This window comes from Oncorhynchus mykiss, chromosome 25, assembly GCF_057628025.1.
Source record: "Oncorhynchus mykiss isolate SJ-2025 chromosome 25, ASM5762802v1, whole genome shotgun sequence".
Classification (NCBI taxonomy): Eukaryota; Metazoa; Chordata; class Actinopteri; order Salmoniformes; family Salmonidae; genus Oncorhynchus; species Oncorhynchus mykiss.
In genome coordinates, this window is record NC_143046.1 from 58,195,001 (window position 1) to 58,212,317 (window position 17,317).

Below are 17,317 nucleotides of genomic sequence, written 5' to 3' on the forward strand. Positions count from 1 at the left end.
AATATAAATCTCCAACTTCAGGGATTCTTGCAATTAATTCAACAAAAAAAAAACATACATGCACCCTGCATTCTCTGTTCAGATCTCAGAATGAATGAGCCTGGAGGGAGGGGGATAAGATAAGAGGTGGAAGAGGAGGAGAGGAGGAGAGGAGAGTGATAGAGGGGGAGGACAATGCCAATAGCGACAGCCCTTTCTTAGCTTATGGCCATCAGTCGTCTGTCAGAAAGGAAAGCAGCACACACACACACACACACACACACACACACACACACACACACACACACACACACACACACACACACACACACACACACACACACACACAATGTGTGAGAGGGAGTTAGGTTTGTCTTGTAGAAACAACAGAATATCAAAATATCTACATCCAAAAATCTGCCTTTCTGTGTACAGCAGCTGTAAGACAGGTGCATTGTTTTAATGAAGTAGCTAGTATTTATCAAGGACCTGGGTTTAAATTGAATCTCACCATCACTCATTAGATACACCTTATCAGCTGAATTCATAATCTTATCTAGATTACTTTCATCTGACCAATGCAATCAGATATAACACATGGACACGGATGTGTACGCACATCTCTCTCTCCCTCTCCCTCCCTCTCTCCCTCTCTCTCTTTCTCTCTCTCTTTCTCTCTCCCTCTTTCTCTCTCCTTCTCTCTCTGTCTCTCACACACACACTACAAATATCTATTTAACAATGAGAGTCGACACACACACCCAACAGATGTCTCTTCAACAATGCGACCTGAGGCTCACTGACAGGGAGGAAATGCAATTAGAGTTTAAAGAGCAGCTCTTTTGTGAAATGAAATCACTGGTATAAAAGAACCCTGGGATTCCTCTCTCTCTCTCGCCTCTTTCTCTCTTCTTCCCTCTCTCCCGCGTCAATACCTCTCTCCCTCCATCATCAGCACTAAATTCACATTGATGCTCCTTTTCTCCGCCGTATCGATTGGCCATGGGAACAGAGATGCGTATCTGTTAATGAATGAGTCCTGAAGCAGCATTTGTATTAATCAGGCTGATAAGAAGAATTGCATGGCTGCGCGGCCATGACAGCTAGGGATGCCGAGCTATTGCTCCTGATAACATCGTTGACGGACCTCAATGAAAAAAAAACGTTCCTTCTTCCACTCAATAAACTAATCATGGTGCTTTTAATTATTGGTGTGGTTGGAGGGGAGTAGGGGAGATGGGTAGAGATTGTGGGGGAAATGTGTAAATCTAATTATTTACCAACATCGCTGTGTGTGTGCGTGTGTGTGTGTGTGTGTGTGTGTGTGTGTGTGTGTGTATAGGAGGTTTGGTGGGGCACAGGAAGAGACTCCAGGCTATGGAGTCTGTCCATCTGCCATGCTACAGCCCCACCCCACCCCTCCACCTACACACACACACACACACACACACACACACACACACACACACACACACACACACACACACACACACACACACTCTTCTTTACCCTCCTTTGCCTCTCTCTCAGTTAATCTTCCTCAGATTCCCCCCATTATTGTGACTCTGCTTTCCACTGCAAACCTAATGACTCATTACTACATACAACAGAACAACATTGCTGTATCTCCAAGCAGCTTTTATTTACTGGACAACAACTAGAAATCCTCTTGATTTGGTTTACACCCCTCTAACAAAACGGTACTCTGTCCTCTCCTCCCTCTCCTCCCTCCTTGATGTAAGAGGAGGTGTAATGTGTGTGTGTTTGTGTGTGTGTGTGTTTGCACGCATGCTTGCTTTTGTGTGTGTGTGTGCGTGTGTTTGCACGCATGCTTGCTTTTGTGAGTGTGTGTGTTAATTTTTTGCCTGCCAGCTCCCAGCTCCCGTTCCATCCCCTGCTGAGGAGTGGGGTATTAAAGACCCCCTTAAGAAATTCATCCTTAATCCCTTCTGATGATTTTATTAAGGAGTAGTGGAGGTGCTGCCAACTGGCTCACACTGCTCCTTCCGTGTGTGTGTGTCTGTGTGTGTGTGTGTGTGCGCACACCAACTGTTTCCCAGCCCTCCACAGTTTCTAATGCGATCAGCAATGTTAGCAGTAGTGGATAGTAAATTAACAGTTGTTTGAAACAATAGCCTGCAACTCCAACATAATGAGCTATCTGCCACTACTGATCAGCTTTGGGAGAGAGAAGAAGAAACCACGCTGCTCACACACGCCTCACACACACACACACACACACACACACACCTGATGCTCAAACACACACACACACACTCACACAGTCATCTCCTGAGGAGTCTCAGCACAAGAGATGTTGTTAAGCATTTCTTCCTCATCTGCCAGTTCCACCTGCTGAATGCCTCAGCTTATCTCACACACACACACACACACACACACACACACACACACACACACACACACAACGTTCTGTGAGTTGGAGATAGAAGTCTGACAGGTGTGCACCTGGACAGCCCCCTCTGTGTGCCTCCGGAAGGCTTGTTTAGACACACACACACACACACACAGGTGTGAATGAGCAGGTGTGTGAGCGAAAGAGAGAGGAGAGGACAGCTGTGAGGTGAGATGTGAGTGGGCAGGTGTTCCATTATAGAGCGAGGGAGAGACAGAAAGAGAGAGGGAGAGAGAGAGAGAAAGCGAGGGAGAGACAGAGATACACATGTTCGTAAATCTGTTCTGCAATATCATAACCATACTGACTTCTTCCATTTGTGTTCAAGATCCCGCAAACCCAATAACACAAATACAAATACAGAGATCTAGAGAAAGAGAACATTTGCATAGATAGAAGGGAAAGATGTAGAGAAAAAAAGGTAGAGGTGACAGAGTGGGGGGAAGCCAAGAGAGAGGAAGGAAAGACAGATTGGGGGGAAGCCAAGAGAGAGGAAGGAAAGACAGAGTGGGGGGAAGCCAAGAGAGGAAGGAAAGACAGAGTGGGGGGAAGATAAGAGAGAGGAAGGAAAGACAGAGTGGGGGGAAGCCAAGAGAGAGGAAGGAAAGACAGAGTGGGGGGAAGCCAAGAGAGAGGAAGGAAAGAGAGTGGGGGGAAGGAAAGAGAGAGGAATGAAAGACAGAGTGAGGGAAGGAAAGAGAGAGGAAGGAAAGACAGAGTGGGGGAAGGAAAGAGAGAGGAAGGAAAGACAGAGTGGGGGAAGCAAAGTGAAAGCAAAGACAGGAGGCATGTTGAGTGAGACCGAGAGAGGGAGCGAGTGAGAGACACAAAGAGGGAGAGAGGAGAAGAGTAAAGAGAGAGTAGGAGTTTTCAGACTAGCAATTAGAGTGTGAGGGGTGGTGATGGCTAGCATTGATCCATGGTGTGTGTGTTCAGTTGGAGATAAGACACCTCCGTCCCCAGAGGAGAGCCCTGGGCGCTGGGCTAGGGAGGAGGAGGAGGCCCTTGGTATGGTGCTGGAGAGGCTGGATGAACTTCCTCTGGCTTCAACACACAGCCCGAATGACAATGATGTTTAGGCCAGACCCAGACCCAGACCCAGACCTAGACCTAGTCCCAGACCTAGACCCAGACCTAGACCTAGACCTAGTCCCAGCCCTAGACCTAGTCCCAGACCTAGACCCAGACCTAGACCCAGACCTAGACCTAGTCCCAGACCTAGACCCAGACCTAGACCTAGACCTAGACCTAGTCCCAGACCTAGACCAAGTCCCAGACCTAGACCCAGACCTAGACCTAGACCTAGCCCCAGACCTAGACCAAGTCCCAGACCTAGACCAAGTTCCAGACCTAGACCAAGTCCCAGACCTAGACCCAGACCTAGACCCAGACCTAGACCTAGACCTAATCCCAGACCTAGACCTAGTCCCAGACCTAGACCAAGTCCCAGACCTAGACCTAGACCCAGACCTAGACCTAGACCTAGTCCCAGACCTAGACCTAGACCTAGTCCCAGACCAAGTCCCAGACCTAGACCCAGACCTAGACCCAGACCCCAGAACAGCTGAGGACCATACCTAGTCCTAGACCCAGACTTAAACAGCAGCCTAATTTTTGTTCTGAATTGATTGTATTATCCAGTGGGTTTAACCTCTCTCTCTCTCTCTCTCTCTCTCTCTCTCTCTCTCTCTCTCTCTCTCTCTCTCTCTCTCTCTCTCTCTCTCTCTCTCTCTCTCTCTCTCTCTCTCTCTCTCTCTCTCTCTCTCTCTCTCTCTCTCTCTCTCTCTCTCTCTCTCTCTCTCTCTCTCTCCCCCCCCCCCCCCCCCCCCCGCCCTCTCTCTCTCTCCCTCCCGCAGGTTTCTCCACACTGTCGCTGGCAGACCAGATGAGTCTACTGCAGAGTGCGTGGATGGAGATTCTGATCCTGCGTGTGGTGTACCGCTCGCTGTCCTTCGAGGACAAGCTGGTGTATGCTGAGGACTACATCATGGACGAGGACCAGTCCAAGCTGGCAGGTCTTCTTGATCTCAACAACGCCATACTGCAACTGGTGAAGAAATACAAAGCCATGAAGCTGGAGAAGGAAGAGTTTGTCACTCTCAAGGCTATCGCTCTGGCTAACTCAGGTGAGAACACACACACACACACACACGTCCACACAGTCCCTTCCTCATGCACTCTCTTAAACCAACTCAGACAGGCACACTTCTGAGTAGCTGTTGGCACTCAACTACATTGTAGTAAATACTAAACAAGATTCTCAGAAATGGTACTGGATTTAAACCATAGCTGTACCTGTATTCTATAACTCTATGATTTCCTGTTATGTCTGGGTGTTGTCCTGTTTCCAGTCTTGTTAACATCCTGAGTATGATTCATGCTTCCATCTAATCTCTATGAAATATCAAAGTGATATTTCATGTATTTCATTTTGAAAGCTGATATTACATTTGCCTCAGTGGTACAATTGTAAAACATTATGAATCAGTCCCCATCGTCTCTTGTCCTTGCTCTTGTAATACAAATATATAAAATGTAATAGTATAGTCATTTACCAGAGGCTTTTATCCAAAGTGACTTATGTGGCCCAGGCTGGAAATAAACCCCCAACTCTGGCGTTGTTTGTTTAGTTCTCCAAACCATTTCTCCACTATCAGAATGTATGTAAGGACAGGGTGTCAGAAAAGAAGACTTAAGATCTGAATCCTCCCCCTCTTTCTCCCCTCCTCCACCTCTCCTTCTCCTTCTCCTCCTCCTCCTCCTCCTTCTCTTCCCCCTCCTCCTCCACCTTCTCCTCAACCTCCCCTCCTCTTCTTCCCCTCCTCCACCTCCCCTCCTCTTCCTCCCCTCTTCCACCTCCTCCTCCTTCTCCTCTACCTCCCCTCCTCTTCTTCCCCTCCTCCACCTCCCCTCCTCCTCCTCTACCTCCCCTCCTCTTCTTCCCCTCCTCCACCTCCCCTCCTCCTCCACTCTTCCACCTCCCCTCCTCTTCTCCCCCTCCTAAACCTCCCCTCCCCTACCTCCCCCTCTCCTCCACCTCACTTCCCCTCCTACTCTCCTCTCCTCCACCTCCCCTCCTACACCTCCCCTTCTCTTCCTCCCCTCCTCTCCCTCCCCTCCTCTTCCTCCCCTCCTCCACCTCCCCCCTCCCATGAGACTCATAAGAGAAGCACCGTCAAAGAGGTGATTTAAATACATCCCCACAGCAGACACATACATTCAGACAGTGAAACACGCACCTGCACACACTCACACACACACACTCCCTGAAGCGTAGTAGTGGCTGTCCCTTTTACAATTAGCATAGTGGTCTCCTCAGATGCCTGTTAAATAAGGCGCGATCATTAGGACCCCGCATGTCAATAACCGCCTCTGATGTCGTCCGGCATCGACAGTCCTGCCTAGCCCTCTTCTCCCTTCTCCCTCCCCCTCTCCTCCCGGTGACCCCATCTTTGAACTTTATCTTGATTGCCGGCCAGTAGTTTTCCCTTTAATTACAAGAAGGAAACTGTCAATAGAATCTGTTAAATGGGATGCAATGGGCGGCTTGAATGGGAGGACGGCTATTTGTTCAAATTCTCCAGCGCTCAACGTATTGACAGTTTGTTTTCTGGGGCCATATGTGGCGATCAATCTCGGGCCGGGCCCAGCCACGCTGAAAAATGAAAGAACAGATTGCTTCTGCTGGCCGTGGGATGACGGTTCACTATTTGGCGAGCGGAGGATTGGGGGAGAGTCTGGGAACATGGGAACATTTCAGCCCTCCTGCCACAAGTGCACCCCAGAGAGGGCTTGGACGTGCGACTCCTTAGAGAAATGCTTTTTTTTAAATTGATTTTGTGCTTAAGTGTTCATCCATGCTGTCGATGACCCAGACGGAGACTGATAGCAGCTGGAGTCCTTCACAACAGACTTCTTTGTGTGTGTTACATTTCTGCATGGGGACTCATATTGAATACACTTTATACTGTATGTCACCTGTAGGCCACTTTGGATAAAAATGTTTGCTAAGTGGTTACTGTTGGAGATGTCTGTTAATGAAAAAAATATATATTTAGGATCAGAAACTAATGAAGAAGTGATGCAGACAAGTTTATGATCAAAACTATAAGGTTTTAGTTGTTAGTCAATATTTCTTTCAGTTTGTTAAAGGTGAGCCAGTGTAACAACAGAAAGCTGATATTAGCATTTTGAAGGGCAGGGACATAATTAATTCTTTGAATGCTAATCTTCTGCATTAATGATGGGAACCCTTAAGAAATGCTACTGTACGTGATTCACATGTAAAGATGTAGATGTGTGTGTGTGTGTTAACAGTCCCTGTTTAACCTCACTGCTCATTAGCAACATGCTACGCTAATAGAACACAGTGTTTCCTGCCACTTTAAGTCTGACACACACACACACACACAGAAGAATATCTACTTGCTATTATAATTGTCAAACACTCTTGGGAGGAGTGCATCTCTTTCCTATAGAGCTAAGAAACATAAGTTATCCACACAATTACCAGGACATGTTTGACTAGCATGTTAATTTAAGTAACAGCCAAATTACATTAAGTCTCCTGTCACCTTAAGACTTAATTGAATTCTCATTGATTTACTACTGTTACGCCATGTGCCATTTTATCTAACAGCAGTGGACAAACACCTTAGAATATGGTGTCAAATGTTTTGATTAGGAGGATAGTGTTTTACTGTGAAAAAACCCAAAAGCCACCATGTTATAACTGAAATATGGAATTAGTTCAATTGACATCTTCACGATGTTCGAAAGAGCCTTCATTGTGGCCTACGCCTTTCTACAGGAAAAATAAATACTGGTGTAGTATTATCATTTATGTAGTATTATAGAAACAGTTGGAATAGAGTGGAGACATACCGTGTGTAGTATTATAGAAACAGATGGAATAGAGTGGAGACATACCGTGTGTAGTATTATAGAAACAGATGGAATAGAGTGGAGACATACCGTGTGTAGTATTATAGAAACAGATGGAATAGAGTGGAGACATACCGTGTGTAGTATTATAGAAACAGATGGAATAGAGTGGAGACATACCGTGTGTAGTATTATAGAAACAGTTGGAATAGAGTGGAGACATACCGTGTGTAGTATTATAGAAACAGATGGAATAGAGAGACATACAGTACAGTGTGTAGTATTATAGAAACAGATGGAATAGAGTGGAGACATACCATGTGTAGTATTATAGAAACAGCTGGAATAGAGTGGAGACATACAGTGTGTAGTATTGTAGAAACAGATGGAATAGAGTGGAGACACCATGTGTAGTATTATAGAAACAGATGGACTAGAGTGGAGACATACCGTGTGTAGTATTATAGAAACAGATGGAATAGAGTGGAGACATACAATACAGTGTGTAGTATTATGGAAACCGTTGGAATAGAGTGGAGACATACAGTACAGTGTGTAGTATTATAGAAACAGATGGACTAGAGTGGAGACATACAGTACAGTGTGTAGTATTATAGAAACAGTTGGAATAGAGTGGAGACATACAGTACAGTGTGTAGTATTATAGAAACCGTTGGAATAGAGTGGAGACATACTGTGTGTAGTATTATAGAAACAGATGGAATAGAGTGGAGACACCATGTGTAGTATTATAGAAACAGTTGGAATAGAGTAGAAACACCATGTGTAGTATTATAGAAACATATGGAATAGAGTGGAGACATACAGTACAGTGTGTAGTATTATAGAAACAGATGGAATTGAGTGGAGACATACCGTGTGTAGTATTATAGAAACAGATGGAATAGAGTGGAGACACTGTAACGGTTTTCTGTATGAGAAGGAGAGTCGGACCAAAATGCGGCGTGTCTATTGCAATCCATGTTTAATGAAGTAACACACTAAACACAAACACTATCAAAACAATAAACTTAACGAAAACCGAAACAGCCTATACTTGTGTAACCTAACACAGAACAATGACATCAGGACACTAAGGACAATCACCCACGACAAACTCAAAGAATATGGCTGCCTAAATATGGTTCCCAATCAGAGACAACGATAAACACCTGCCTCTGATTGAGAACCACTTCAGACAGCCATAGACTTAGCTAGAACACCCCACTAGCTACAATCCCCATACATACACACCACATACAAAAACCCATGCCACACCCTGGCCTGACCAAATAAATAAAGATAAACACAAAATACTTTGACCAGGGTGTGACAGAACCCCCCCCCTAAGGTGCGGACTCCCGAACGCACCTCAAAACAATAGGGAGGGTCCGGGTGGGCGTCTGTCCATGGTGGCGGCTCCGGCGCGGGACGTGGACCCCACTCAATCAATGTCTTAGTCCCTTCTCCTCGCGTCCCTGGATAGTCCACCCTCGCCGCCGACCATGGCCTAGTAGTCCTCACCCAGAACCCCACTGGACTGAGGAGCAGATTGGGACTGAGGGGCAGCTCGGGACTGAGGCAGCTCGGGACTGAGGGGAAGCTCAGGAGTGAGAGGAAGCTCAGGAGTGAGAGGAAGCTCAGGAGTGAGAGGAAGCTCAGGAGTGAGAGGAAGCTCAGGAGTGAGAGGAAGCTCAGGCAGGTTGATGAATCTACCTGGCTGGCTGGTGGTTTCGGCAGATCTGGAAGAGTTTGGTCGACTGGCAGATCTGGAAGAGTCTGGTCGACTGGCAGATCTGGGAGAGTCTGGTCGACTGGCAGATCTGGGAGAGTCTGGTCGACTGGCAGATCTGGGAGAGTCTGGTCGACTGGCAGATCTGGGAGAGTCTGGTCGACTGGCAGATCTGGGAGAGTCTGGTCGACTGGCAGATCTGGGAGAGTCTGGTCGACTGGCAGATCTGGGAGAGTCTGGTCGACTGGCAGATCTGGGAGAGTCTGGTCGACTGGCAGATCTGGGAGAGTCTGGTCGACTGGCAGATCTGGGAGAGTCTGGTCGACTGGCAGCTCCATGCTGACTGGCTGCTCCATGATGACTGGTAGCTCTGGTAGCTCCATGCTGACTGGCTGCTCCATGCTGACTGGCAGCTCTGGCTGCTCCATGCTGACTGGCTGCTCTGGCTGCTCCATGCTGACTGGCTGCTCCATGCTGACTGGCTGCTCCATGCTGACTGGCTGCTCCATGCTGACTGGCGGCCCTGGCTGCTCCATGCTGACTGGCGGCCCTGGCTGCTCCATGCTGACTGGCGGCCCTGGCTGCTCCATGCTGACTGGCGGCCCTGGCTGCTCCATACTGACTGGCAGCTCTGGCGGCTCCTTGCAGACTGGCAGCTCTGGCGGCTCCTTGCAGACTGGCAGCTCTGGCGGCTCCTTGCAGACTGGCAGCTCTGGCGGCTCCTTGCAGACTGGCAGCTCTGGCGGCATCCTGCAGACAGGCAGCTCTGGCGGCTCCTTGCAGACTGGCAGCTCCTTGCAGACTGGCAGCTCCTTGCAGACTGGCAGCTCCTTGCAGACTGGCAGCTCCTTGCAGACTGGCAGCTCCTTGCAGACTGGCAGCTCCTTGCTAACTGGCAGCTCTATGCTAACTGGCAGCTCTATGCTAACTGGCAGCTCTATGCTAACTGGCAGCTCTATGCTAACTGGCAGCTCTATGCTAACTGGCAGTTCTGAACAGGCGGGAGACTCCGGCAGCGCTGTAGAGAAGGAAGGCTCTAACAGCGCTAAACAGGCGGGAGACTCCGACAGCGCTGGAGAGGAGGAGGGCTCCGACAGCGCTGGACAGGCGAGGCGCACTGTAGGCCTGATGCGTGGTGCTGGCACTGGTGGTACTGGGCCGAGGACACGCACAGGAAGCCTGGTGCGGGGAGCTGCTACCGGAGGGCTGGGGTGTGGAGGTGGCACAGGATGGGTTAGACCGTGAAGGCGTACTGGAGATCTTGAGAGCGGTGCTGGCACAGGACGTGCAAGGCTAGGGAGGTGCACAGGAGGCCTGGTACGTGAGACTGGCACCATCTTCACCAGCCGACTAACACACACCTCAGGACGAGTATGGAGCGCTGACCCAGGTGCCATCAAATCCCGACACGCTCCGTCGGGCGAATTCCATGTTTAAAACACCAACACAGCAACTCCCTCATTTCTCTCTCCTCCAATTTCCCCATTAACTCCTTCACAGTCTCTGTTTCGCTCACCTCCAACACCGGCTCTGGTTCTGGTCTCCTCCTTGGCTCCTCACGATAAACAGGGAGAGTTGGCTCAGGTCTGGCTCCTGACTCTGCCACACTCTCCCTGAGCCCCCCCCCAATAAATTTTTGGGGCTGACTATGGGGCCTCCGTCCGCGCCGCCTTGCTTGCTTCGCAAACTCCATTCTCCTATATCCTTCCGCGCACTGCTCCATCGAATCCCAGGCGGGCTCCGGCACGCTCCCTGGGTCGACCGCCCACCTGTCTATCTCCTCCCAAGAAGTATAGTCCATACTGTACTCCACTTTGGGCTGTTCTTGCCTGTTGACACGCTGCTTGGTCCCTTTGTGGTGGGTGATTCTGTAACGGTTTTCTGTATGAGAAGGAGAGTCGGACCAAAATGCGGCGTGTCTATTGCAATCCATGTTTAATGAAGTAACACACTAAACACAAACACTATCAAAACAATAAACTTAACGAAAACCGAAACAGCCTATACTTGTGTAACCTAACACAGAACAATGACATCAGGACACTAAGGACAATCACCCACGACAAACTCAAAGAATATGGCTGCCTAAATATGGTTCCCAATCAGAGACAACGATAACACCTGCCTCTGATTGAGAACCACTTCAGACAGCCATAGACTTAGCTAGAACACCCCACTAGCTACAATCCCCATACATACACACCACATACAAAAACCCATGCCACACCCTGGCCTGACCAAATAAATAAAGATAAACACAAAATACTTTGACCAGGGTGTGACAGACACCATGTGTAGTATTATAGAAACAGTTGGAATAGAGTAGAAACACCATGTGTAGTATTATAGAAACATATGGAATAGAGTGGAGACATGCAGTACAGTGTGTAGTATTATAGAAACAGATGGAATTGAGTGGAGACATAACGTGTGTAGTATTATAGAAACAGATGGAATTGAGTGGAGACATAACGTGTGTAGTATTATAGAAACAGATGGAATTGAGTGGAGATATAACGTGTGTAGTATTATAGAAACAGATGGAATTGAGTGGAGACATAACGTGTGTAGTATTAGACTAGTCCACAATGCTCTAGCGAGAACACTTGGTGGTACTTGACGATAATGACATGTCGTTTTTAATCATTTTGTTTTAAGCCTTCCCCAAACCATAGCCCTAATCTTAACTACTAGGAATGAATACCTAACCTTAACCACTATGAATTAATACCTAACCTTAACCGCTATGAATTAATACCTAACCTTAACCACTATGAATTAATACCTAACCTTAACCACTATGAATTAATACCTAACCTTAACCGCTATGAATTAATACCTAACCTTAACCACTATGAATTAATACCTAACCTTAACCACTATGAATTAATACCTAACCTTAACCACTATGAATTAATACCTAACCTTAACCACTATGAATTAATACCTAACCTTAACCACTATGAATGAATACCTAAACTTAACCGTTTGAGTCGTTTCTGTTTTAACCCTGTAACCATGCGGAATGAATGTGTTAAAAAATGAACCATATTATGTTGAAGGGAAACTATGAGAGCTTGTTGCTCTGTTGCATGAATATGTGAGTGGCTCTGGTGTATGCGTGTGTATGCGTGTCGGTGTGCACGTGCGTGTGCACGTTTACTTGTGTGTGTGATAGTCAGATTGATAGTGCTGCTGGCTCTGCAGCCCTGTAAAGGTGTGTGTGTAAGCAGTTTCCTGCTGGGGGGGCTCCTGTCGGATCACAGGTCACTTTTCACATGGCCAAAGCCCCTGTCACACACTCACTCATACACACACCTCCAAATCCCGGTGATGGATGACTGAGAGCTCGCTGTCAGACTCCTGGATCAGACACGCACATATACCGGGTTCGAGTATTGACCCAAACAGAAGCATGAACATCTGAATGTGTCTTTGGGGCAGAGCAGCCGGTATGTGTACGTGTGGTGGGGTTTAGAGAATTGAACCAAATGCACACACTATAACCCAGCCACTCACACCCCCCAGCTATGGGACAGTAGACTAACGCCAGTCGTTAAATCCTGTGTGTGTGCGTGTGCGTGTGCGTGTGTGCGTGTGTGTGTGCGTGTGCGTGTGTGCGTGTGCGCGCGCGCGTGTGTGTGTGTGTGTGTGTGTGTGTGTGTGTGTGTGTGTGTGTGTGTGTGTGTGTGTGTGTGTGTGTGTGTGTGTTTGCGTACACCCTCCCCTCCACCACAATGTTTGGTCAGTGTGATCTGTCAATAGTTGACCTGTGATTATTATTTAACATGCATGTTCCATTGATCGGCTGGATTGATCTGGTTTCAACTTTAAAGGCCAGCCTGCATTAAGTCATTTATCCCTGGGGAGAAACACTGCTAGGGTCAACCTGGACACATAGACAGGCCGCAGTAGCACGCACACACACACACACACACACAATGATGGATGTACCCGATAGAGTACAACAGTGGTTATATACTGTGATCACCCCACCCACACTGACCTCTTGCTTGGACCATTAAGGGCCTGTGTGTGCATGTGTGTGTGTGTGTGTGTGTGTGTGTGTGTGTGTGTGTGTGTGTGTGTGTGTGTGTGTGTGTGTGTGTGTGTGTGTGTGTGTGTGTGTGTGTGTGTGTGTGTGTGTGTGTGTTGGACTGGAGTTGTGAAATCCATCGCAGTACCACACCCATCCCCAGTGCTCATAAATGCTCCAGTACCGACTCAGTATGCTAATGACTGTGTTAGACATTACCCCTGAGACAGGAAAATACAGACAGGCCAGGCTATTGTTCAGCTGGGGAGTGTCTCTCTCTCTCTCTCTCCCTTTCTTTCTCTCTCTCTCTCTCTCTCTCTCTCTCTCTCTTTCTCTCTCATTCTGTGATGATATAGTCATGTAGTATGTGTAAAGATTAACCTCTATCTGCTTTATTTCCCCTCCCTCCCTCCCTCCCCCTGTAGACTCCATGCACATAGAGGACGTGGAGGCGGTGCAGAAGCTCCAGGACGTGCTCCATGAGGCCCTGCAGGACTACGAGGCGGGCCAGCACCCAGAGGACCCTCGTCGGGCAGGCAAGCTGCTGATGACCCTGCCTCTGCTCCGCCAGACCTCCACCAAGGCCGTGCAGCACTTCTACAGCATCAAGCAGGACGGCAAGGTCCCCATGCACAAACTCTTCCTGGAACTGCTGGAGGCCAAGGTCTGATTGGCTAACCACGTCAACAACCCCCAATATGTCAGTCTGTCAGTCGCAACCAGCCTCCTCCCATTGACCCCCCCCCCCTCCCGTAACCCCACATGACCCCTGAACCTCCCAAACCGCCGCCCACTGAGAGGGATGGGCGGGACTAACCTCTGAACTTTAACCCCTGACCTCTGTGCATAAGGGAAGACACTGACACTGAGACGAGACCTCTGCTGGAGGGCCGTATGTGTATAGATTATAGACAAGTCATAAACCAGTTACAAAAACAACGGCCCTGTAAACTATTGACTATCAACCACAAGTCACTTATACATATAAGAATGATTAACGATGTGATTATTGACTATTGACTGATGAAAATGTTTAAACGAGGAATTTAAAAAAGAAAAGAAGAGAGACTGCTCTGCTTGTGTCAGCAGCAGAGACTTTAAAGCTTTCTCAACTTCTTCTCAGTTTCCCAACAGTTTTTACAGGATGTGCTGTTGAAGAAAACGTTTGAAAATGAACAAAGACTTTTTGTTGATGATTTTCATGAAGAAATGTGTAACGGAGAAGAGAAGAGTGGAAAGGAGGAGAGGAGACTTGCCCTGCCAAAGGATGGAGATCCATTCAGTGGATGCCAGCAAACTTTACTATCAGCCCCTGACACCTCCGGTTACTCCTAATATCTTCTGATACACCCCCCTTCCCCAAAATACCTGGTGCCCCCAGTACCCCACCCCAAGTATTTACCTCTTACTGCAGTCTGGCCTGCTTAACTACAGTATTATAACACACACACACACACACACACACACACACACACACACACACACACACACACACACACACACACACACACACACACACACACACACACACACACACACACACACACACACACGCACACACACACACACAGTCTTGTACAGCTAACCTTGTGGGGGCACACACTGCAGTCCCATTCAAATTCCTAACCCTAGTTTCTAACCCTAACACTAATTCTAACATTAACCCTAAACCCCCTAGAAATAGCATTTGACCTCGTGGGGACTAACAAAATGTCCCCAGTTGCTCAGATTTTGGTCCATTTACGCTTCTTGTGGGGACTTCTGGTCCCCACAAGAATAGTTAGACACGTCCACACATACAACACACACACAGTCCCCAATTTGCCAGCCTAATAACAGATCGTTGTCATCACCCCCATGCCTTCCCTTTGGGTTTGTCCATTTGAATCACTTACAGCAGTTAGACTCCCTCGTTGCCCTTTTCGGTTAAGTCTTCCAGAGGGTTTCGCAGACATGATGTAGTGGCTTGATGATTGTTGTTACTTTTTGAGGGAGACGGGGAAGCTTTAGTCACTCATGCAATATGGACGAGAGGTGCAGGGGCGCTGAAGGGACACATATTTATGGTTGTTTTTCAACTTGTTTGGTCTTATTTTTATCGAAATGAATATAAGGGTGTAAATATATGATCCGGTCATCATATATGGTCTACATAATTATTTTGTTTTGTTTATATTGTGTTAATAAGAAAGCAATCAGTATATGTGTTTTTCTATCAGCTTTACCACTTTCAGCAATTCTATACGGATATATATATGGATCGACTCTTATCTTCTCTAAGCAATAGTCATTTAAAAGGAGGGTGCATATTAACATGTATGCAGTTCATGTTGGTGCCAGTCTTCGTTGCGGGGGATGTTAGCATTTCTACCAGGTGTAGCTTCTCTCTGTGTGCTTGCCATAGGCTATTAGATGACATAGTCCTAGAATCCAGCTAACCCAAGGCTAGGGAGGCACCATGAATGTGCAGGCAAGCAGGTAACTCATGCATTTGACTCTTAAGACCGCCATTGTACCAAGAACAGTAATCTGTAGCCGAGATATAATACTAGACTAGCACTTAGGAAAGCTTTTAACAGCGGTGGGCTCATAGGAAGGAATGAGGTTGGGATTTGGTCCAGGGTTTTTGTACGCAGATTAAGAACGCCAATATCCATAATCTAGATTATGATGTACTCTATTATAAAATGGTAACTGGTTCCAGTTGAGAAGCTAAACGATAAGTCAAGTAACCTACGTCACTCTCTGTAACAGATGTGTCAGTATTATTAGTAAGGGGTATTTTCTGAACCTTCTTAACCATTGTATATTGTAAATGAACAGATTATAATTCTAACCTAAGACATTTTATTGGAACAAAACACAAAAAACACAAAAATACAAAAACAGAAAAATGTAGTTCAGCCTCTCAGTGTTTCATGTTTGCTGTGCTTTTCTGAAAAAACGTTCCCTTTTGTTGTTTTCTTTTAGTTTCGTTTTTTTTTCTTCTTCCCCTTCCCTTTCTTTTCCCTCCGTTGCGTTCGACGACATCGTCGTGTACTTTCTCGTGGTGGTTCTAGTTCTCGTGCCGTGCGCTTTTTTTCATTTTAGACACAGGGTAGAAGTAGAGACAACGGTGGATGTACCGGTCCTCAGGAGATAAGGGGCGGCGTGTTCTCACATACCTGCCAATTTACCAGGAAACAAGGCTCTTCTTCCTAGCTAGTTCTGCTAGATCAACTGATCCAACAACAACATCATCATCATCATCATAATAACCTGTACTGACTTAGAAGAGAATAACAAGTATCTAAAGGAAGAAACAAAGTATATAAAAAGGGATCATTTGTGTAACTTTTTCTTGTAGAATAACAATGTATATCTTAGGTTTAAATAAATGAAAAATAAAAAAGACATTTGAGCATTTCCCGAACGATAGATACATTTTTTTGATAACTCGCTGTACATACTGCCTTCCTTCCATTTAGAAACAGCCGCGTTGTAACATTATCTAACCTCTGAGGTTGCAAAGGACAAAAAAAAATAATAAATACAAAAAAAAAACGTTTTTTATTTTTGGAGTTCAACTCGTTTCCAAAACTCTCGCTTTAACTTTGTGTGCTTATTAAAAATAAAAAATAAAAAAGAAAGATTACAATGTTGTTATTTTCTAGGACTAATGGGGCGGGGGTGGGGGGTGGGTGGTGGTTATGTTTCTAATTCATTTATCTTCTTCCTTGGTCTTGTTTGTTAACTACCGTGTATGTATCATTGGCTAAACATAAAGAGACCATGGTTTGGAGAAAGTACTTCACTGAAAGTTGAAATTCAGGCTTCAATTCAATCAATGGCAGACTGTGAATGTTAAAGCTGCATTTTAAAGACAGGTGTGGTTTTATGTCAATATCTAACGGCAATATTTTATGCGAGAGCAGCTTGCTTGGTGAGGCAATTTTAGCACGGTTACACCTCAGATACCGTGTGAAACCGCAATGTGGTTTTACTTGATCTGCAGTTCATTGAATTGCGGCCTGAATTCTCTACAGCCGCTGATGAGTGAGACAATAATGTCAAAGCTCTTTTTGCGAAAGGTGTTGGCTCGTCTATCATTTCCATACTGTTTTCTTTTTCCCTGTCGGCTTCTGTTTTTAGTTGCTGTCTCTGTCTAACTGTTTTCCCATGTTCAAACCGATCCTATGTACTGGCCTATAAAAGGAGCTGAAAGAGTACACAACAGTCTCTCAGAGGTGATTTAAGCTGAGCTGAATTGGACATTTAAATAGCTGATGGCAAA

General features: G+C 46.6%; 1 protein-coding gene across 1 annotated transcript in view; it reads left to right on the plus strand.

The window, feature by feature from the left end:
- The window catches only part of LOC118944259 (estrogen related receptor gamma a), a 105,917-nt gene extending 89,470 nt beyond the window's left edge, over positions 1 to 16,447 (plus strand). Inside the window, 2 exon segments of the mRNA XM_036962719.2 lie at positions 4,249 to 4,518; positions 13,470 to 16,447. Coding sequence (XP_036818614.2) covers positions 4,249 to 4,518; positions 13,470 to 13,714 — 515 coding nt within the window. The 3' untranslated portion in view covers positions 13,715 to 16,447.
- Positions 16,448 to 17,317: the final 870 nt, after the last annotated feature.